The sequence below is a fragment of the Crotalus tigris genome, unplaced genomic scaffold, assembly GCF_016545835.1.
Source record: "Crotalus tigris isolate CLP2741 ecotype Arizona unplaced genomic scaffold, ASM1654583v1 scf7180000024376.1991246, whole genome shotgun sequence".
NCBI classification, from domain to species: domain Eukaryota; kingdom Metazoa; phylum Chordata; class Lepidosauria; order Squamata; family Viperidae; genus Crotalus; species Crotalus tigris.
The window spans coordinates 1,279,586-1,302,981 of NW_024100546.1; the positions used below are offsets into that span (position 1 = coordinate 1,279,586).

The window sequence follows — 23,396 nt, forward strand, 5'->3', positions numbered from 1 at the left end:
ATGTAATGCCGCCCAGTGACGTATGACGTACGCCACCGAAGACGAGCGCAAAGTGAGCTCAAAGCACCAACGCAACTCCGCCATTTCCGCTTTCCCAGCAATCTCCGGGTGAGCGGCTGTTCCCTCGACGCCTTGGGGAAAGCCCGAGAGCCAGACCGCCCTCAGTAAACTTCGGGCTAGATAGCCGTTGTTCTCGCGAGAGTTGAAGGGGCGGGTGTCGGTTGACTCCACGGTGATTGGCAGGCGGCGCTGAGGTAGCTTCCTCCTCAGGGCAGTACAGTAGTCCGCGGCCGCCATTGACGGCTCGGCGAGCGGCTGGGGGAGCCCGTGAAAGCGGCAAGGGGCGCTGGTGGAGACGGCGGCCAAGGCAAAGCAGGTGATGTCTTGCGGAGGAGAGAAAGCGAAGCTGAGAGGCAGGCGAGGCCCTGGCTTCGCGGGGATTGTGCAAGGGAAGTGACATGGTTTGGAGCTGAGGAGTCTCCATTTTGTGGGCTTGGGAGGCGAAGTTCTTGGCCCAGTTTCCTCTCCTTCCCGTTTGCCTTGTACGGTTCGGAAAGAGAACTCTGACTCGGCAAACGGGCTCCAGACCTGCGCGTCTGCCCTGGGCGCGTCCGCGTAGACGAAGACACCCTCCTCGATATGGGGCTCCGTTGTGCAATCGAGTCCGGAAAACAGAAACCTCCAGCTGTTTTTACTATTGGTTGGCGCAGAAGGGGTTTGGAAGGAAATGCGGTTTCTTATCCAGCGATAGTCCAGTTTGAGAGAGGTCAGGAACCTTCTCTATACATTCATGGGATAAATTAAAATTGGAACTCGGATTTTCCTGGTCTAAGGCTGTATCCAGCATGAGGTCATTGGGGTGTTTATAGAGTACTTAAGTCAGCTTCGCATTCAAGTTATGACTAATCCTTACAGTCTCTTTTTCTGCTTTTTAGGATTGCTTTTTTATCATCTGGTAACAATAGCAGTTCTGTTTGCTGCTTCTGCCTTGCTGCTAACCTTAATTTGCTAACCTTAATTTGAATTTTGTATTCAAATAGATGGGTTGGTTTAAATGACTATTTAGAAAAGGTGGTTAAAAAAATCCTCAGCAATTATGCAGGATCGCAGTTTTGAGTGTATTTGACTTGTTAGAGGACTACTTGTTCATTTGTCTTCATTAACTAGGTAATGATTTCCCTCCAGTGAAAAGTATTGTATTTAGTTGGAACCCTATGACCATATAAGTATTAAATTTTATATTAATTATTGACCAGTAGGAGGCACTACATGGCCAGTTTTGTTTTTATTGGGTCTCTTCAGGGATAAGTATTTTATCCTCCATACTAGATAGATTTTAATTCTTTAACATCCAGTATTGAGGTTTCCTACATCTGGAAACTCCCAATAAGGGCAAAACCAGTTGTGTAGTGCCTCCTACTGGTCGCTAGCAAATATAATATGTAAGCCATATAAGCAAAGGAAGCAATCTTGAGGCCTCTAGCATGAGGCCCAGACTAATAAAAAACACAAAACTTCTAATTTGAGCACATATAAAGAAATAAAAGCAATCTTGTGTAGCTTCTATAAATAAGAATTCTCTAGCTATGGTTTTTACAGTGAAAAGGCTATAAAATAGATGGAGAACATATAGGCTGGATGTTTATCCATTGAATAACAAATGTGCTAACTTGCCCTAAATTGGATTTCTGTCAGCAGGATTGATATAGTTTAGCTCTGTGGATTGAATAAGATGCTATGTTTGCTGGTTCCTTCTGTCTTTGCATTTGCATGCATCCTTCCTCTTCATCTGTTTCAAAGAGATACCCTTCAGCCTATCTCAGAGTCTCAATAAGCACAATAATTTTAACACATAATAGCTAATTCATTAGATATTTGTAAACACTTTCATATGTACTAACCTGTTCTCCTCCCTGTCCCATTTTAATTTAAATGTTCCATGTATCTGTTAAAGTGAGTTACATTTCATGAAAGTGTGTGTTTTAATAAAATTGTTAAATCTAAAAAATGTTACCAAACTCTGATTTTCTGCAACAGTTAAGGAAATAGTAAATTGCTTCTCCCTTCCTTCCTCTAATTGGAATGTTGTAAGCACAGCATCAGTCATGAGTCCTCCTATTACTGAAATACACATGTTGAAGGCATCTCCTTTTGTTTAATGCAGTTTTCCCACTTAAAACTAGTACTTAGAACAGTGTTTCTCAACCTTGACAATTTTAAGGCATGTGGACTTCAACTCCCAGAATTCCACAGCCAGCATTGGTACTTTATTAAAATTGTCAAGGTTGAGAAACACTGACACAACAATGCAGTAAGACTTGTCTGGTTCATTTTAAAATGGCCTGGAGATATAGTATTTAAAATTCTGTAACTGATCTTGAATCATGTTTGAAATGTTCTGGAATATTTTATTTTTTATGAACTAAGGCTGGTAAATGCCCAGATACTCTCATGGACCATTTTGCAAATAAACCTATACTTCTTTCTATTATTCAGTATTACCACAATTTTTTGAAATTGACATTGTAAGGAGAGAACTATCGTTTTAAGCTGCACCAATAAAATAGTTATAAATAAACTTTCTGTTACATACCATGTCCTTTGTGAGTAGAAAGGAAGATTGGATTGTTCAGCTAGATATGTACTCTTGTTTATTAATAAGAATTTAATTTCTCTTCTTTTAGTTTTGATTTTGCTGTGGTCAAAACAGTCAAAAGTAGGACAATATGCACAACTTTGATTATATATGAATCCAGGTTATGAGAAGAGTAGCAACCTTCAAAATAATTATGTTGGCTATTTTAGGTCTAGTTTGATATTGGATTTGCTAGCTTACACCTCTGCAGAAATGAAACAATATATAGTACTTCAGTGTTATTTCTCCTCTCTATCAATATAATTGGCTAATGTTGGATTTTTAAAAAATGCAATGTTTTGGATAATGATATCTACTAAGGTCCTAAGGGTTTAAGATGTACAGATAACTAATATATAGGTATGCTTCCCATATTAGTAAGAATGTATTTTTAGCTAACCATCCCATGATCTAAGTTGTATTTTTCATTTTTTTTAATATTCCAAAATCAATCTATATATATAATACAGTAGAAAATCTGAGATTGACAGAACAAGTTCTCATGTAAAATAATATTGAACACAGAGATAAATTGTATGCATTAAAATAAGATAAACTTGAATTTGCCTGTAAGACTTATGTTTATTTCTAGGCCATGTGTCTAAATAGTTGTTTCTAAACCAATGTTCGATACATTGCATGTTCTTTATATTCCACAGTTTGTTTTTTTGGGGAGGGGGGTAATTTGAATTATAAAATAAGGTATAATAATATCTACTAAACTAAATTTTTAAGAGTATCTTAATGCTGTACTACAAATTTGTTAGATTACATGATTGTGTAAAGATTAAAATACTAAATTGAATAGTGATGTTTAATGGTGACCTTTGTCCAACTTGGTTATAAAGCCTAAATCATACATGTACCAATATGGCGTTTCTGTGCTTTTATCAACATGTGCATTACTATCATACAATGCACATTTCAGAAATGTTTAGCCAATTGATGTTCTGTCTTTAGATTTTATGGATTTTGGGTTTGCAGAATTTACATGTTAGTGGTCCCTAGAAAGTGATACTAGATTTTAGGTGGAATTGATGACATCCTATGCAAAGGCCTTCCTAGCCACAGCTGCCACCTGCTTCTCAAGCAAGAGCTATAAGTTCAGGAAGACTCCAGATTGTGCTTTTGGTCTGTCTGAGACAGTGCCACATCATCAGAACCAAAGATGGCAAAACCCAAAGATGGCAAAACCCCAGAACCAGATCAAAAAACTCAAAGCCACTTGATTTTGTTTTGTTGAATTGAAGTTTGTTGTGTCCTATCCAGGTCCTCTCACAGCCTCTAGGCACTGAGATTGAACCTCCATGGCATCTCTCAGGTGACCTGGCATGTAAAACTAAGTATCATCAGCATACTTAACATGTCATTCCCAGCCTGTAGGATGACATCACCCAGCAGCTTCATGTAGATGTGTTTTGAATGATATATGCTATTGCATCATCATCTACATCCTCACATTTAATAAAGTATCAATTTATAAAATTTATCTTTTTGATGCTTATATCTCATTTGTAGTATTTAAAATATTGATCAGAGTTTAATATACAAATACAGGGGCAAAATTAACCACTGATTACTATCTGAATTATAAATCTGTAGCTTTTCTTCCTATATTTTGTACAGTTCATTATCTAACTAGAAAAGTTGAATATTTATTTTTATATAGTGCACACAAAATGGAATCAAAGCCATCAAGAATTCCACGGAGGCTATCTGTTCAGCCATCTGGTTCTCGAAGTGCTAGGATAGGAGCTGGAAGTGGTGGAACAACTTTAACTGATTCATACCGTACGAGAGAGTCTTCAATAAGACTGGATTCTGGACGCCAGGTAATTTTTATGATGGTATATTTTCCATCTTTCTCTGGTTTATGAGTTCACATTGTTTGAAGTTAATCGACAACTTGTTTATATAAAAGATGCTGACTAATTTAAAAATTTTGTTTCCTTATTTTTTTCTGTTTAAAAAATCTTTCACAGCAATAGCTGAGATTGCTTTGTGATACTCCATTCTCTTTCCCTCTTGACAAACTTACTGTTTTCCATTTCTTTTTTGTTTTAACATATTACATAGAGACTTGCAGTTTTAAGAATGCTGAATGACTTATTTACACAGAAAAAAAGCATTCTTTTACTAGAATCAAGAGCAGTTTAAGGTCTCATGAAAAATTATCTAGGCTGCATTGTGAACTTTAGAACTACAGGTAGTCCTTGGATTACTGTTCAAAGTTATGATGGTGCTGAAAGAGGGAGATTTAATGACTGGTTCTTGATGTTCAAGTCGCTGCAGTGTCCCCAGTCACATGACTGTGATTTGGGTGCTTCACATCTGGCTTATATTTATGATGGTTGCAGTGTCTTGTGATTGCCATTTGCAACCTTCCCTTCTGGTTTCCCACTACATCAGTTGGGAAGCCAACAGGAGATCACAAGTTGCTCCTGCAAGTCACTGCTGCCAGTTTTTTGCCCATTCACCTGCTCATGCTCTCTGCAGCATCCACCCACCTGCAACATTTATCCACCTTTACCCCATAGCACCTGCCTGCAGTCCTGGAGTTATAATGGCAACCAAGACTGCTGAGATTGCTGTCACTAAGTGATGTGGTCATATGTGCGGTCATTGTAGCATTGTGCTTTAGCCGTATCACTTAGCAATTCCAATCCCAATTGCTGCTCTAATCCGAGGCCTATATTTTCTCAGCATGTACTTTCTATCTTTTTCAATGTGTCACTGACTTGGACTCCTTTTTCATATTTTTTAAATTAGAAAAAAGTATTAATTGCACTCTTTTTATATGTTAGAACTTTGGCTCTTCCATGTGTAGCATAGGTAGAACAGTACCGAACTAGTGAATAAAGATTCTGCTAAAAGTACCTGATAAAATTGCTTTTTAAAAAAACTGATCACAAATATTAGGCAACTGGCATATGGGTATTGCATAAGTGGAATTTGTTTTAGTGCTGTGTGACAATTTACTAGAACTGATTCTCTCACCAGAGTTCTTGAAGTTTTCCTGTAGGTATTCTGAAAAAAAACAACAATAGAAATGTAGATCCATATGTAAATTATTGAATGTTCCTAGGCAGGTTAAAATACAAAGCAGTAAAAAATCATTGTGTGAAATCAGTAGAACAATAGAATTAAACAACAAAAGTAATAAAACATAGTAGCTACAATGACAGAATGGCTTGAAAAAATCTAAAATTATAAAATGTATGGGAAAATAAAAATATAATTGAAATTAATATATTGTATTATGAGTTTGAGGAGACCATGTCAAATTCCGATACAATTATAGAATTCTTTAGATGATTTGGGATTATTTTCTTCTTTTTTTTTAATTAAAAGTTTTACAAATTTATTACAATATAACCCCTCCCACCCCTCCCCCCCTCCCCCACTTCTCAGAGCTGATTACGGTAACAAATAAACAAACATAATCTAACTAACATAAACCAACTATACTATCAATCAAAACCATAACACACTTTAAGTCCTTCTCAAAACATTAACCAATCAAAACAAAAATAATATAATTAAAACTATTAATAATTATCTAAAATCTACTCAAAAGCAAGGTAATACTTTTCAGTTTCATATTTCTTTTGAATATAATCAATCCATCTTCTCCAAACCATAATGTATCTTTCTTGTGAATGGTCCTTCAAATAAGCGGAGATTTTCACCATTTCTGCTAAATTAGACACCTTAAGTATCCATTCTTCCAAAGTAGGCAGTGAGTTTTTCTTCCAATATTGCCCCACTAATAATCTTGCAGCTGTTATAAAATTCAACTTCAAATTGATTTCTTTAAAATCGAAATCTACAATAATACCCAACAAAATTATTGCGTAAACTTTTTCTTTCTCTTAAAAATCTTTTGAATATTCCACCAAATCTTAAGATTTGGGATTATTTTCTTATCTCAGCCTAACCTACTTCAGAAAATGGTAACAATAAAATTAGACTCTTATGTTGCCTTGAATGCCAAGAAGAAAGGAGGGATATATAATGAAATAATACAGATATAAAAAGGAGGTACTGTTTAGACATGTTTAGAAATGAATATAATGCAACTTAGGTGATTTTAATAATTGATTAAATCAATCTTCTTGCTTTGGAAAGAATGGCCTTTGCATATAGGAATACCTTCAATTTTCAATGAACAGTGTGAAGAAAATACACTGAGTTTCAATCTAATCTGTTTTTGGGAGAGGAGCAGAACTTTTACCCCAGCTAAAAATCTAGTGAGGCTTTTGCCTTGAAGCAGAATTACTTTAGCCCTCTTCAGAACTATCCCCAAATACACTTTTTTTTTCTTCATGTTCATGATCATATTATGAACATGATTATTTATAAATCTGATTTGAAATATTACCTTCTTGAATTCTGGTATTGAATGATTCAGCCTCTACTCAGAAAGGTATATTGCATTACTTTCAATTTGAATTCATGGAAGTACATAACTTTATTTCCTATAATAAACATGAAGATACATTCCCCCATCCCTTCTCTTTCTATCACTTTGCTAAGTATAGTCACCTAGAAAAGTATTGTTTTTGAAAAGTAGCTTTTCAAGCAAAAGTTTTCTAACATGACTGAAAATGAGTGTTGAGTCTGGGAATTCTGCATGTATTCGGCTACTTATCTGTGGCTATTACCACAATTCACCCTATAGCATATGTTGCTTTATCCCTGAAAAAAGGATTTGCTGATAAAGAATTAATTGATTATAAACTAATAAGAAATCATTTCTATTTTAGAAATATCTATACAATTCTGTTTTTTCCTTTTCAACTCTGCTTTTCTCTGTTTAGTACTTTATTGTGTCAAAACTAGGTTAGTTTTTTTGATGTTAAATGCTCTCTTAAATGCTCTCTTCTTGATGTTAAATGCTCTCTCATGATTTGGTTTTGGTTAAAAGCAGTATATGAATTATTATTTGTCTGAGTTAATTTGCATTTTAGAGAGTCAGCTAGATTCAGTGCCTTGAAATAGAAAAACTTCACAACTGTTTTCAAATTTAGTATTTCTCTGTAAGAAATTTAAAACAAGGCATTTACCAAGTATTTGTACCATTTTTCAGTTTTTTTTCAGTATAATTGTGTAAAACAGTAATTTACAACTATTGTTTTAAAGTGACTTGCTTTTGTTTCAAATGTTGCCAGTGTAGCAGAATCTCAATAATCCTCTTCAATGAGAGGAGAATAGTAATGTTTGATCCTGCTTAGAAAATAATGGAAGCTGATTTTTTTTAACAAAGTAAACCTTACTCACTTAGGATGAGGTAAACTTATTTTTATAGATGGGGTAGGAACAGTTGACTCTTCTAGAAAATATTTAAATGTGATTAATTAAAAAGTGCAGATGTTATAGATTTTATTTTCTTGTGTGGAATGGTGGCTCGAGCAGGGCATTAAGTAATAAATATATTGTTTTGTAGGAATCTGGTAGGTTGCATAGTTCCAGTAGAGACTGGTCAGTTGAAGAACGAGAAGCTTATGAAAGTTCATGGAAGCTTCCAGCTTCTTCTCCAACTCACTACTCAGGAACACTTGATCGTCCATGGTCTGGAAGATTTTTGGGAAGCAGAAATAGATTGGTAAGATTTGCATAGTTAATCAGTTGAAGATAAAATTTTATCTTCACACACACACACACACACACATTCTTTTTTTAAAAAAAATAGTTTATTGATAAAAGATTAAAATATAAAACACCAAAATATTTAGAAAAAAACAAAAAACAACAAAAAAGACATTAACAAAAAAAGTGTCTTTAAAAAACAACAACACGTATACACATAACATCCTCCCTAATTGAATGCTAATTTGTATAATACAACAATTTTGGTTTCCCACCCCTTGCAAAACAGGCCAAAAGAATTTTAAATGTAAACTACTAAATCTACTTACAAATTGTTAGCTTGTCATTGGTAAGCCATATTAATAACAAAGTAGTTAGCAGAAAAAAACATATTATGTAAGGATATAAAAGTTAAAAAATTGTGAACAGTAATAGGAGAAAAAGTTGAAGTTCCAAAATCCTCTGTTAACATGCTGTTAATGTAATTAACTTGTAGAAAATTTACCACGACCTCAATACCTTATCATCCCAAATATTAACCTTAATTGGTCCTGGATCAAATATCCAAGTTTGTTTCTTTATACTATTTCTTATTAGTTGCTGATTGATTAAATATAATAGGTCCAGTCTCCAAAGCCAGACTTCCAGATAAAATTGTTCCTCAATTAGATGTATTAAATCCGTTTTCCACTCTCCATCAAACCACTTAAAGAAAAATCATTTGCTACTTGTCAGCCTAGAGAGTTCTCTGCTATTATATAAAAGTACAGTGTTAACCTTCCAGGAAGTGTATGGAGTTGGCTCTACAATTTCTGCTTGATGCCCAGGCTCTAAAATTTCAGCGTCTATATTTCTTCCTGGACAGTTTATGGCTGGGAAATCACATTTCTTCTTCTCAATGTTCTCCACCATCTGTATTATTTCTATATCATATTCCATATTTCTTCCCAACTACTAATCTACTGCTTTAAAAAAGAAATTCTTATTAAAGGCTTAAAAATGTAATCTCTGTTTTTTTTAATTGTTTTGTGCAAAGTTTATAAGTTCATCAAACCTTTCTGAAAAAAATAATAATCAAAGGATTGCACTTTGTTAGCCAGAGTCTGTTTTCTTCTTGGGTGTCAGCCTCCTCCTCCTCTATAATCTGATCTGTTGTTGGCTGAAACCAGGGTGGCAGTGAAAAAGTCAGGGAAGATATTTTTTGGCCATTTGATCCAAAATGTTTTTTCAAGTTAATAAAGTACAAATCCAAAGTCCCATGCGTTTTTCCATATGGAAGGCAGAAGGCAGAAATTAATAAGAAGAGTCAAATAAAGAAGTAAAACAAAATGGAGAAAAGAAAGAATCCAGCAGGGGTTGAAATAAATCAGCATCCAACCAGTCAATTAACATTTAAAAATAAAAAGCAAAAGCTCAGAAAGTGAAAGTTAAAAGTCCTAGCTTGTTTACAAATAAGTCTACGGGTTGGAAGAAGTATAAAAGGCCCTTGACTTTTCAGCTACTCCCTCACAAAGAGTTGCAGTCTTCAAGATTCCTCCTCCTGGGTGGGTGCACAGCTGTCCAAAGTTGTCTTGAGTCTTTCCTGCTGTGTTTTTCTGAAAATAAGACCCACCCAGAAAATAAGCCCTAGCCTGTTTTTTTAGGGTGCGCCTAATATAAGCCCTACTCCAAAAATAAGCTGGGGGATGGGCATGGTCAGCATAGGAGGTGGCAAGTGCGCAGGAGCTGCAGCCCACGTAGTGCAGGTAAGTTTGAGCGTGGAGGCAGAGCTGGGGGAAGACAGGCGATCCAGATGCACTGTGCAGCTACCTGGTTCATGGGAGGCTCGTGCGTCAGCAATAGCAGGCGGAGGCAGAGGCACCTGGGGGAGGCAGGTGATCTGGACGCGCTGCACTGCTCCCTGGCTTGCAGGGAGGGGGGGGAGACAGGCAAGCCTGACGCGCCACCCACTCCATCCCACCGTCTCTCGGCTTGCCCGCAGATGCACGTTAGGATTGCCTGCTTCCCACGGTGCCTCTGCCTCCACCTGCTGCTGGTGCCACCGCGTAAGCCTCTGTGAGCCAGGCAGCCACATAGCACATCCGGATCACCTGCCTCCCCCCTTCCCCTTCCTTTGCCTCCGCCTACTGCCAGTGCTTCCATGCAAGCCTCCCGCAAGCCAGATGGCCGCACAACACATACAGATCACCTGCCTCCCCCTACCTCTTGCTTCCACATTCGGACTTATTTGTGCTGTGCCAAGCGGCTGGATGGCTGTGACTGCTGCCAGACACCATTGACCCCCATGCATTCGCTGCCTCTTGTGTGCATGCCAGGAGGTGGGGCACCCGGCTGGGCTGATCACCGTGTTCCCCCGAAAATAAGCCCTATTTTTGGGAGCAAAAAATTAATAAATATAACACCTGGTCTTATTTTCGAGGAAACTCGGTAAGTGCCCCCATCAAATCCAGGGAGTAAGGCTGCCCAAAAAACCGCTCTGGCAGCATATTCAGCAGATTGTGGGGAAGAGAAAGAAAACTCTCACCCTATGACAGTCATTTGCGGAGGAGTCTCTCCTATATACATTCTTTTTTGAAAGAAAAAAAAATGGAATTTGCCAGAATGGAACATTTTGGATATGCTTCTTTAAAATATTGTCCAACTCAAATTATGAATCTAATTTTTAATTTTCAAATAAATTGTCTACTTTAATATCAGAGACTAAAATGAAATTTCACAAATATAGTTTAATCTTACAGGGAGAGGGCAAAGAGAAATTGTATTTGAAAAAAAAAGCATTTGTGATCTTCTGTCATTGTTTTCCAGAAATGTTTAATTTCTATCTTAATGCTTTTTTCTTGTTTAAAAGTTAAATGCAACATCTTTCTACAAATTGGAATTCATGCTTTATATGCAGTTGTTTACCAATTCATAATAAGAAAATTGGATATGACCAGTGCAGAATTTTGGACACCCCTTCAATCAGTAAAAGTAGTCCTTGACTTACAATCCCAATTGGGAACTTCTGTCACAAAGCAGTGCAATCATTAAGTGAGTTGCGTCCAATCTTATGGCCCTTTTGCCATGGTCATTAAACAAATCATCATGGTTGTTAAATGAATCACATGACTGTTAAGTGGAACAGCTTCCCCTGGCCAATTTTGATAACATGAGAAAATAGTAAGTGCAAGGCTATGTAACTTCAAACTGTTTTTAAAAGAATGGCCATAAATCAAGGACTACCTGTACTTTGTAACACCTTATTTGGCATCAGTTTCCAAATACTTGCTTTAGCCAACTAAGAGTTCTTACTTTTGGAATTTTTTCCACAATGCTCCTTATGGAACTTGTTTAGCTAAGAAAATTGTTGCATGCAGTGCATTTTTGAGGTTTCTTCCATAGATTTCAATAATACATTTTTTCTGTAAGTATTTTATGGTTGATTAGAGATAAACCTCAATCCTAGATCTTTTCAGCATCAGTTTTTCACTGATTGTGGGAAATTAGCTTCTAGGATATATCAGTATTTCATTGAATCTGTCCCAATATTGTCTATGCATTGTTGCATGCATATACATAGACCACTTAATAGTTGGAACGGTATTCCTTATGCTTCATATTTTTTCCCACAAATGTATTTTGATGTTGAAGAGGTTTCAGTCTCATTATTTTATTTTATTTCACAATTTTAGACCCTGATCAAGTTTGTTTTTTTTACAGATGTCAAGCAGTAGTGTGTGATGAAGAAAGGGTTTTCTTCTGAGAATTCTCTAGGATTATTGTTGTATGCTATAATGATCTAATCTTTTCAGCAGGTCATTTGCAGTGGCCTGTGAGCTGTATTTTGCAAGTCTGCCAAGTTTGGGGTAATTCCAGCAGATATTTTTCTTGGTCCTTCTAATCTTGCCTTGAGTTTAAATAGTTCCACGTAACTTCTATTTCTTAGTAATATTTCTAATAGTTTAAATTGCTATCTAGTAGCAATTTAGAGAGGGTTTTTTTTTATAGCTTCCCTTTGCTGGGAAGAAGGCAGACTCGGTGTGTTTTGGGGCCCTTCAATTGATCTATCGAGACCTAGGAAGCATGCATTTTCTGTATTGTACCTATTCTTTGGAACATTATTCCCCAGAGATCTCTGGGACTCTCATTTTAATGATCTTGCAGAAATCTTTGAAAAGCTAACTGTTCTCTCGGGCCCTTAAGTACTGTAAGATTTTTATGGAATGTTGGTTATATTTTCTGTGTATTGGTTCTCTCTTACTGTTTTCTCCCTGTAGGCTATGCAGAGTTGTATTGGAGTCGGATAGTCTCTGAATTTTGTAAATTAAAAAACATAAATAAATTATTTTTAGTTTTAGTTTTTTAGATGTTCAGACAGCTACTAATAGCCCATTGTTGTTAAAGTAAAAGAACAATAATATTTTGGGAGATTAGAAGGTTCAAAAGATCTCTTTGCCTGTGGAATTTACTTGGATAACAGTCTAATAGACCTAATATCACCTTTTTGGCTTTATTAATGATTTTTTCCCCCTTCCCTTCACTTGTGCTCAATTCTTGGATACTTCCTGGACAAGTTCTCACAGTTTTCTTGACAGGTTTTTTTTAAAAGTGGTTTGCCATTGCCTTTTTCCTAGGGCTGAGAGAAAGGGACTGGCCCAAGATCATCCAGTGGGTTTTGTCTCTCCCATTTTCTACCTGATGCCTTTACCACTATACCAAACTGGCTCTTTATTAATAATTTTACTATATGATTAAAAAAATAAGGACAGAATCAACTAGAAGAACAAATTTATGCAGTATATTGTTTTCTTTGAACTGAAAGCATTCAGTTGCATATAAATATGATTTGGAAGTACCCAACAACTGTTTCAAAAGAAATATTTAAGTTTAAAATAGTAATGTTATTTACGACTTGCATTCCTACACTGTGATAGAATTTATTATGAAAAATAAACAGTGCTAAACTGTGTAATTTGCTTAATACTACTGCTTGTAAAAATAAAAAGATATAGTAAACATAAAATCATAGATTGAAAACACTCATGGCAAAGTATCCTAAATCAATCACTAAAATCTCTCTGCTTTATTGGATTAATTTATTGTCACTAGTATTGGTACCTTGATTTCATCTGATAGATTATTTTAATGGAATTGGGATAGGGCAGCATATGGACAAAGATTTGGGGACAAGCTTATATAGGTTACATTCTTGTGTTACTTTTGTAAGATAGTGGGAATTATTTGAGTTAGATGTAGATATGACTAGAATTGTACTGTTAGAATTTTGAAGGTCAAGGTAGATTTGGCCTGAAATAAAATTGGCAGCCAGTTCAGATTTTAAAAAGACCAGGTATTGATAAATTTCATATGCAATTCCAACTGAGAAATGTGCTATACGTTCTATACTAATTGAAGTTTCTCAACTGTTTTCAAGGCTGCCCTAATGTACAACTCAGTTAAATTAAGAAGCTGCCTGAGTGTGGAAGATAAATTTTTGTGTTAACATCAAAATAGATAGTGGAAGATTGATAACAGCTATTAAGGATTGTACATATTTAAATGGATTTTACATTCAGTCTGTTTGAGTAAAAAAAAGAGCTTGCAAATATTCATATGAAGCAAACATTGATTTACATTTCAGGTTTTCCAAATATTAAGCAAATGCCATAATTAGAGTTTATAATACTGAATTATTTTGATAGAACTGTTCCAGAAATAACAAATTTTACCTTGTTTCCAGGACTAGGATGCATTTATATTTTATCTCTGGTGTAATGCAATTTGTTCTTTTAAAAAGGGAATAATACTTTATTGTAATTTTTGACTAATAGCCTATTAGACTATTCTTTTAAAATTACTCTCATTTACTGGTGTTGTTTTACCCAAGCCTTTTCACTATAGTAGTTTTGGTTTAATCTTGTTTACTATTATTGAACAAGCCATTTAGCAGTAAATTATTAACCTTCTCAAATCCCAATTTGTAGGTTACATCATCATCATCAATTCCTGCATCATCTTGGTTGGGTGAATCTGATAGAACTCAGGGAGCATATTCTTCAAGACTGCATAACCAACAACAAGATACTGATTCAAAAAGACCTAAACTTTCTTATACATCTACCTCTAGTATGAGAAGTAGTGGTTTAAACACAGTTTCAGGTAAATTGCATGTTAAATAGTAAAGAAAGTGTATCGATAAGGCTTATTAACACTCCAAACTGCCACTTTTGTTTCTCCAAAGGAAAAATAAGTAGAAGGTGTAAAAAACAAGAATGCCATACTCAGTCAAAATTAAAACACCATTCCTTATCAGAGTAATAATGGTATTTTTGTTACCGTAAATGCCGGCGTACAAGGCGACCCGGCGTATAAGACGACCCCCGTCTTTATAGCTGGGCCGCATTCCTAGAACGTCGTCTTATACGCCGGAAACTACCAGTATTTCTGGCGTATAAGACGACTCGGCGTATAAGACGACCCCCGTCTTTGGCGCCGATTTCGGCGCTCGCGGAAGTCGCCTTATACGCCGGCATTTACGGTACTTGTGGCCTGATGGCACAGCTATGTTCTTCAACATGACGAATGGAGAATCGACAGATGGGTTGATCTTGCCTTTCTGCCCTAGAGACTTAGTCAATCAACCTTTGCCACACCTCTCTTCCTCCGGCTAGGAATCCCCAGTCATGACTTAGTCTTAGCCCAAGAGAGACGTGGTGAAGATTGGCTCTTGTTTCAAGCAGAAAGACAAAACTGTGGATTTTCCCAGGTTGTACCCTTCCTTTTCCTTCTCTGCGCTGATATCAGCGCTGCTTTTCAAACTGCTGAGTGTGAAAGCAGTTTTGTGGGCTTCGGCTGAAGCCTCGAGCTATTTATAGCTTCCAGACAGGGCAGAAGTGCAGTGGTCACCATTTTGAGCGCCGCTTTTATTGTTTCTAAGTGTGTGGGGGGGTAGGGGACCCTCCCTTCCAGCGAGGGCTGTTTAGACTCAAATAGAGTCAATTTTGGCCAGAATTCAATCAGCAATCTTATTAGTCAGCCATAGAAGCAGCTGACCGCATTTATTAATTCGGACATAACGACGGAGTAGGAGGTCGCTTCCTTGCGGCCACCATCTTAAAAGCCTTACAAACACTCTCAGGCCATTCAGAAGGCCAGAATTAAGGAGCAGTATTTCGAGGGTGCTGCTTCTCCAGGCTCCTTGGCAGCTTGCCGCATACCAAGGCTATTACAATTAGAGGCAACAACAACAGCCTCCTTTACTGTGTCTGGATGCAATTTCCAAAGATTTCAGGGCGTGGCTGAGTGCCCGCTTTAACTGCTGCCATTTTCAGTGCCTCTTCCTACGCTGCTTATAAGTGTGCTGGCTACCACATTAAGTTGGTCTTGCCGCCACTAACAGGAACATAAGTGTGCTGACTACCCCATTAAGTTGGTTTTGTCGTCACTGCCAGGATTGTGAGTGTGCTGGCTATCCCATTAGGTTGGTTGCGCCGCCATCACTTGTAGCCACAACTTGGCTCCTTGTGATTGGGATCACCTCTCTGTTGCAAACACATTGAGATTGCCATTTCTGTGATATCTCTGATTTTGCAATGGCAGATAAACCACAGAAGTTCAGATATCTCAGGTTGCCTCCAGCAGTTCATCCAGGCACAAGAAATCCAGATCAGCCAAGCAGGAGACTGCTAAGAAACTCAGATCCAAAGCTATCTCTGGCAAAAGGTCTACCAAAGCTTCTGAGAAAGAAGCAAGCAGAATGCACCAGGCATTGGAAAAACAGTTCTCCAAAGCTGCAAGGCAAAAGAATGATGCAAAGGTTGGTCAGATTATTTCTGTTCCCATGGAAGCATCGGTTTTTGGCTTTCAACAAGCTTCTTCAACCTCTTCTGCTCCAAGTGCCTGGTCTCCAGAAGGGGAAACAGGTCAGTTCATTTTTCCCATGGCAGAATAGGTGGAGATGGTTCCAATGAGGTTCCATTCCAATGAGGGGATTGGCCTTCATATCCCTGCTCCGGGTACAGCTAGACCTCTGGGGCCATTCACTCCTACAGTGGCAGGGCTTCGCCCTCCAGAGGCTCAGGAGACAGAACTATCAGAACTAATACACCTTCTGATTTCTCAGGCTATTGCCCAAGATGTATCTTTGACCCTACACCAGAGAGCTCAACCCGAGTCAATAGCATCAGGGATCTCATCTCATAGCAATGTATCGTATCTCTCCCAGGCGGAAGTAGCCGCATACCAAGGGCCAGTTTTCCTTTCCAGTTCCTCCAGGAATAGAAGGTCATTCATAGGGGACGACGAACAGAAAGAGCAGGGGATGTCAGAAGATGATCCCCCTCCTTTCATAGGTCTGTTTAATCTGGCCCTCTTTAAATCCTTACTTCACAAGGCCAGGAGCACTGCTCAACTTGGTCCTGAAAGTGTCCCTCAGGCTAAACCTTCCACCAGCCAGGGACTTACTGGTAAGGTCTTTTCAGAACCAACGTTTACCCAACAGGACATTCCCTGTCCTCTCCTTTTCCTCAATGTAGTCCAAAGACAATGGGGAACACCAGGCACTTTTCCATCGCTGGGGGGGGGGGAACTGATAAAAAGTTATTTAATATGGCTCCAGCACTGTCGGAGGTGCTAGCAGTCCCCACTGTAGATGAGCCCTTAGCATCATTGGTTCCCTCCTTCACTGTGTCTGGAGATATAGCGGGGGTTCTAAAGTCAGAGGATAAGAATGCGGAGCTTAATTTCTACAGGACCTACCAAGCCTCAGCATGGGCAGTAAAGGCAGCTACTTCAACTTCCTTTTTCGCCAGAATTTCACTCCTCTGGCTTTGCCAATTGCAGGCTAGGGTCCCACCAGAAGAGGTACGGATGCATCTCCAGTATTATCTGGATCAGTGGTTCTTAACCTTTTTGAACGAATCTCCCCCTTGAGCGAATGAGGAAGTTGTCATCGCCCCCCTCCCTCAACATAACCTCTCAATCACAACATAGGAAATAATTCTTCAATTTATGCAAACACTTTTTCTGTTTTCTTTAAAATTGTCATCAGGACATAATCGATGCAAATAATTTATTTCCAGTCTTTTTCTCATAGCTCAACTGTGTGAAAAACTTTGGTGCCACCTGTCACTTTATTCCCAAATTTTGTGATTCATGTATTTCATTATTATCTTTTTTATTCAAGACACTTAAATGTAATGACCACTGAAAACAAAATTCAATTGCAAGAAAATGAAATGCCCAAAAAGAAAAACAGTAACATTTAATGATTGAATTACAAGTGAAATTTAAGACGAAAAAGAAATATAAAAAGAGCAAACCGCAATGCAGGAACTAAACTCTGAACCCAAATTAAGATTCGAGGAAAGTATATATAGTCATGCACACTGTAAAAAGGATTAAAAAGACACAAAGAAAATATAATATCGAACTGGAGTGCACGCTAAAAAAGTACAATACAAAGAGACACACAAAATGTTTTACAGAGCAGAACAAAAATTTGAAAATGAAGCCGAAGCCAAAAATTGGAACATGAAATCTAATGCAAGCAAATAAAACGATAAAAGCTCAGACAATTATTAACGAAAAAAATGTATGTGCACAAAAAGAAAAAAAAAGAACATTAATGGCTGCCTTGTGCTTGGTGAGCTGATGCCAATTTCTTGATGTCTGGAACCATTTTTGTTAATTGCATTCTTAAGTCACCGTGCTCAGAGATCTTCAACATGTTCCTTGACTTAGAAAGGATCTGTTGGACGTCGCTGAAGCCCCTCTCCACTAAATAAGTGGAAGGAAAGGCTAAAAGAAGCAACTTAACTTCCTCCCACAATATTGGGGAAGTGTTCCTCATTTTCACCCAAAAAGCTTCATAGCCGTAACTCTGAAAATGTGACTGGGCTTCACAGTCGTATTTCAGATCTGTCAGTGGCTCTTGCAGTTTGGGATGAAGTGCAAAGTCTGCTGTGAAAGGATTTAGCGCCCAAGTGGGCACTTCCAGATTTATCAGATCATAGAATCTGGTTTCCATATCTTCTTTTAGTTGCTTCATGTGGCAGCAAAAAACGTCCAAATCTTCTCCTTGGAGTTCAAGTTCATTACCAAGGTTTGGGAACTGATACAGCTCCTGGCGTCTCATATTGCTTGCAAGGAGGTCCAATTTGGAAATAAATGAGCAGATTACTCCCTTGGCCTTAAGAAAATTGATTTTATCTCCTTGCAGCTTTACGTTCACTTCATTCAGCTTGTCAAAAACATCAGCGAGATAAGCTACATCCAGACGTCGAACTTTAAGAGAACTCCTAGACTTGAGTCAGTGGATTCAAGAAATTCAACAACTGTGTCAAAAAGTTCGTGGAATCGTTGCAAACACTCTCCTTTTGAAAGCCACCTTACTTCGGTGTGCAAAAGGAGGACATTCAAACTCATCATTTTCTTCACAAAGCTTGTGAAAAAGTTGGTTGTTCAAGGCATTCGGTTTAATTTTATTCACAGCATTAATGACATAACATAGAGACTCGTGCAAACGGCCACTCAAATTTTTTGAGACAAGGTGCTGTCTATGAATGACGCAATGGATAGTCATAACTCCAGGTACAACCGATTTTAGATGAGCTTGAAAACTGCGATATCGTCCAACCATGGATGCAGCTCCATCGGTAGCACATGCCACAACGTTTGTCAAAGGGATATTTTTCTCATTAAAAAACTCTTCAATCTTTTTAAATATCGAAGAATCTTTTGTGTCGGCTAAATTTCGAACAAATAACACTTCTTCCCTGATCTCTTCATTTCCGTTGATGAAACGGACATAAGCCAATAACAAGGCTTCATTTTCACGAATCATTGACTCGTCGATCTACATCACAAATTCTGTATTTTTCAAGATGTCAATAAGCCTTTCTTCTACATCAGCCATTTCATCAATTCTTTTTGATACAGTGTCATTGCTCAAAGGAATCGATTGCGTGATAGTGCTTGCGCTGGGCCCCAACATGGTGGCAGCAATCTGTTTCACTGCTGGTATAATCAACGTTTCTCCGATAGTGTGAGGTTTGCCACATTTTGCTATCAACAAAGATACTTGATAGGAACAAATGAGCCCCTTGTCAGTGTTGAGTGACGATTTTCCAAATAACTTCCCAACAGTGCTGCAACCCTCAAACTTGGCCTTTAAGGATTGGAAAAACAATGCTGGTTTGTCAGCTTTATCCAAATGAATTCTTATCAAATGGTCTTTCAGTCGGGAAGGCTTTGTTGCTTCATTTGAAAATGTTTTCTCACAAAGAAGACAAAACAGAAGCTGTATATTGGAAGGAGATGGAATGAATCCCAATTTTAGGTATTCCGTCGAATATTGGCGATACTTCCTCTTCTCGGCCATGTTGAGAGGTCTTCAAAATGAAAGGCACTACCTGCAAATTAAATTTTTGACTGCACTGGAACACTAGAAAAACACGTGGATGTCAATAAACCTAGTTTCAACAGTTACGTTGACATTACAGCTGACGTCACAGGGGACAGCCACTCAGCATACAGTGTTTCAAAAGAAGCGCTCCCCCCTCCATCACTGCCCATTCTGACCAATGGCGCACCACTGTATGGGTAGAGGCTGCTGCGCAACGCGCATGAAAATAAACGATGCGTATTCACATATGTACGGAGTTCTGTACTGAAGCTAGCTAGAGGAACATTTGAAAAAACAATTCAATCTACTAATAGGCGATCAGATGTTTATGTACGACAGATATACAGTGATTCGCTGTACGAAAAAGTCTCAAAAGTGTCCCCAAAACTTCTCGTTCCATCGCCCCCATATTGCTCCCTTTTCGTTCCTTCACCCCCGTGTCACCCCTTTTTGTTCCATCGCCCCCCTGAAAAATGAAATTGCCCCCTGGGCGGGCGATATCGCCCAGGTTAAGAACCACTGATCTGGATGACATCCTCATTCAATTCTCCTCAGTCCAGTTAGCTCAGTCAGAACCAACATTGTCCATCAAGACCCTCCAGGACCATAGGTTTTCAATAAATTTTCAGAAAAGCCAGATAGTTCCCTCCACCCGCCTCCTTCAACTGGGCACGGTGATAGATACAAGGAAGTGCGAGGTTTACCTGTCTCAGGAACATTGGGACCGTATCCGATCCCTAGATTCAAAGGGAGCGAGTAGTCACTCTAGCAATCCTTTCTCAACTGCTAGGAAAGATGGTTTCCTGCATAGCAGTAGTTCCTTGGGCTCGGCTCCACTCCAGAACCCTCCAATGGTTCTTGCTCCCATTCCAGAGACTAGGCACCAGTTCCTCCAACCACAAGGTAGGGGTCCCGTCACAGACACTGAAATCCCTCCAGTGGTGGGTCTCCCCAGCGATGGCCAGGGGAACCTTATTCAAGGAGCCCAATCGACTCATCCTAACATTGGATGCCAGCTTGTTCGGCTGAGGAGCGCACCTGTAATTCCACTTGGCCCAGGGTCGGTGGTCCTGGTCAGATCAGAAGCACAACATAAACTGATTGGAGCTCAGAGCTATACATCTGGCTCTATAACACTTTTGTAACACAGTGGCAAGGCAACACGTTCTAGTCCTCATGGACAATGTGGTGGCAAAAGCTCATATCAACAGGCAAGGGGGTACCCACTCCAGGTCCCTCATGGCCGAGGCTCAATTATTAGGAACCTGGGCAGAGACCAACCTCTTGTCCCTCAAGGCGGAGCACATCTTGGGAGAGACGAATCGGCAAGCGAATTTCTTGAGCAGGGCCACAGTGGACCACTCCGAGTGGCGCCTGCACCCGGATCTTTTCAGGGAGATATCGGAGAGGTTCGGTCATCCTTGTTCGCTACCCCGGCGAATTCCCAGCTTCTGAGATTCTTCTCTGGGTTCCCATCTCCAGGGGTGGAAAGGGTAGATGCCCTACACAACCCATGGCCCAGAGAGCTCCTGTATGCGTTCCCTCCTCTCCCTCTGATCCAGGCAGTTATCTGGAAGATACTGCAGGAACGGGCAGAGGTGATATTCGTTGCTCCTCACTGGCCAAGACAGCCGTGGTATGCCAACTTTGTAGGTCTCTCGACCTCTCCTCCATGGAGGATACCCCGATACCGAATTTCCCTCGGCCAAGGGGTTCTACAACACCCAGAGCCTCAGTGGCTCCAGCTAACCGCTTGGCATTTGAAAGGAGACTCCTAACAAAAGAGACCTACTCATCAGACGTGATTACCATGATTCAGGCTTCAAGAAGGCCTGCAACTGATAGAATCTATGATTCCACATGGAAGAATTTCTGTTAACTGGTGTGGGAGACAACAATTAGATCCAGCTACAATTCCTATTCCAAGAATTTTGGATTATTTACTGGAGGGACTTAAGAAGGGTTTGGCACCCAACAGAATCGGCAGACAAGTTGCTGCCCTGTCCACGGTGCTCACATATGGCAACTCAGAGCCCTTGGCTCAACACCCCATAGTACGTCCCTTTGTTAGGGGAGCAATCAACAGCAAACCGCCCATGGTTCACAGATATCCCTCTTGGGACCTGTCCAAGGTCTTACAGGCTCTCACTTCACCTCCATTTGAGCCTGTCAGAACCTCCACTCTACGGTTCTTGACACTCAAGGTCGCCTTCCTAGTAGCCGTCACATTGGCTAGGTGCATCTCGGAATTGGCAGCATTCTCAATTAGAGATGACTTATGTATTTTTCATAATGACAGTGGTCCTACACTTAAATCCCTCCTTCCCCCAAATCAACTTATTGTTTCACAGGGCGCAGGAGCTTGTGCTGCCAGATGTTTGTCCTGAGCCATCCCACGATTTGGAACGTAAATGGCACACCTTGGACGTTCGTAAAGCCTTGCATCGCTATATTAAGCGAACTGCCTCTTTTCGCAAATCTGAAGCCCTATTCGTTTCATTCCACCCCTCTTCAATGGGTCAGAAGGTGGATGTGAACGCTGCTAATATTGAATATTCTTGCTTTGACAAAATATGCAGAACTGTATGGTACTTTTAGAGTTAATTCAGAGGAGAAGGGGAGAGGAGAGAAAAGCGTATGGAAGGGAATGGAAGTGAATCTTTGCTCTCCAGGTTAATTGGAAGATGTGAATCATGACCCCAAAATAGGGGAGGGGAAATGCCTGGAATGTTATGTGCAAAGGAAGAGAAATTCAGATCTTGGCATCTCCATGCTGTGCTGACGCTCCGTAACACTAATAAAGGCTTTTTAGGTTGAAAAATGCCTGAAAGTTCTTTGAAGTGTTTCATTAATCAGACACATGACAGTGAGTGCCTCTACTATCGGCAGATGGATTAGGGCTTGCATAGCAGAGGTGTACCGCACTCCTTGCCAGTTCCAAGACGAATCACCGCACACTCCACTCGCAGTGCAGCAACTTCAGCGGTGTGGACGACACAGGCGTCAATCAAAGAGATATGCAAGGAGTGACTTGGTTGTCTCCTTCTCCATTTGTGAGGCATTATAAGTTAGATAAGTTCGCCTCAGCAGACGCTTCATTTGGCAGGAGAGTTCTCCAAAGGGTAGTAACAGATAGTGGGACACAGACCCAGACTTCTTCTTGCCCATAGGGACAGTGAGGCTTTGGATGTCCTATCTGTGGATTCTCCATTCGTCATGCTGGAGAAGGGGTGTTGTCTTACCTCGATGCCTTTTCTCAGCATGACGATGGAGAATCCATTCCCCCCCCCCCCCCGGGTCCATCCGGTCCTGTGTCAAGGGTATTTGAGCCACCACCACCTTGAAATATCATCAACTGCTGCACCTTCATCGTGACTGGGGATTCCGTGCCGGAGGAAGAAAGGTGTTGCAAAGGTTGATTGGCTTAGTCTCTAGGGCAGAAAGGCAAGATCAACCCATCTGTGGATTTTCCATTGTCATGCTGAGAAAAGGCGTTCAGGTAAGACAACGCCCCTTTTAATTGATTTTCTAAAACCATGAGGGATAGGCCCTTTCTGATGTCCAGGGTCAAGCTATTCCAGAGAAGGGGGACAGTAATTGAAAAAGTATGGTTTTGAAGTTTCTTCAAATAGCAATATCTAATAGGAGGGCCCTGAAGTGGGCTTGCCTTACTTGATTTTATTGGGAAGGTAAATAATACTAGAAAAGGTAGTATCACAGATATCCAGGGCTGAAACATGAAGAGCTTAAAGGTGATAATTAGCACCTAGAATTGCACCTGGAAGCCAA

At 39.4% G+C, this 23,396-nt stretch overlaps 1 protein-coding gene across 9 annotated transcripts in view; it reads left to right on the forward strand.

Annotated features, from left to right (window-relative positions):
* Positions 1-218: 218 nt before the first annotated feature.
* Positions 219-23,396, forward strand: part of MARCHF7 (membrane associated ring-CH-type finger 7) — a 39,738-nt gene continuing 16,560 nt past the window's right edge. For 8 of the 9 annotated variants that reach the window (XM_039328369.1, XM_039328366.1, XM_039328368.1 and 5 more), the window contains exons 1-4: positions 219-376; positions 4,305-4,467; positions 8,082-8,240; positions 14,188-14,362. In XM_039328369.1, the coding sequence (XP_039184303.1) occupies positions 4,315-4,467; positions 8,082-8,240; positions 14,188-14,362 (487 nt within the window). In that variant the 5' untranslated portion in view covers positions 219-376; positions 4,305-4,314. The other variant, XM_039328367.1, reaches the window with a different exon arrangement.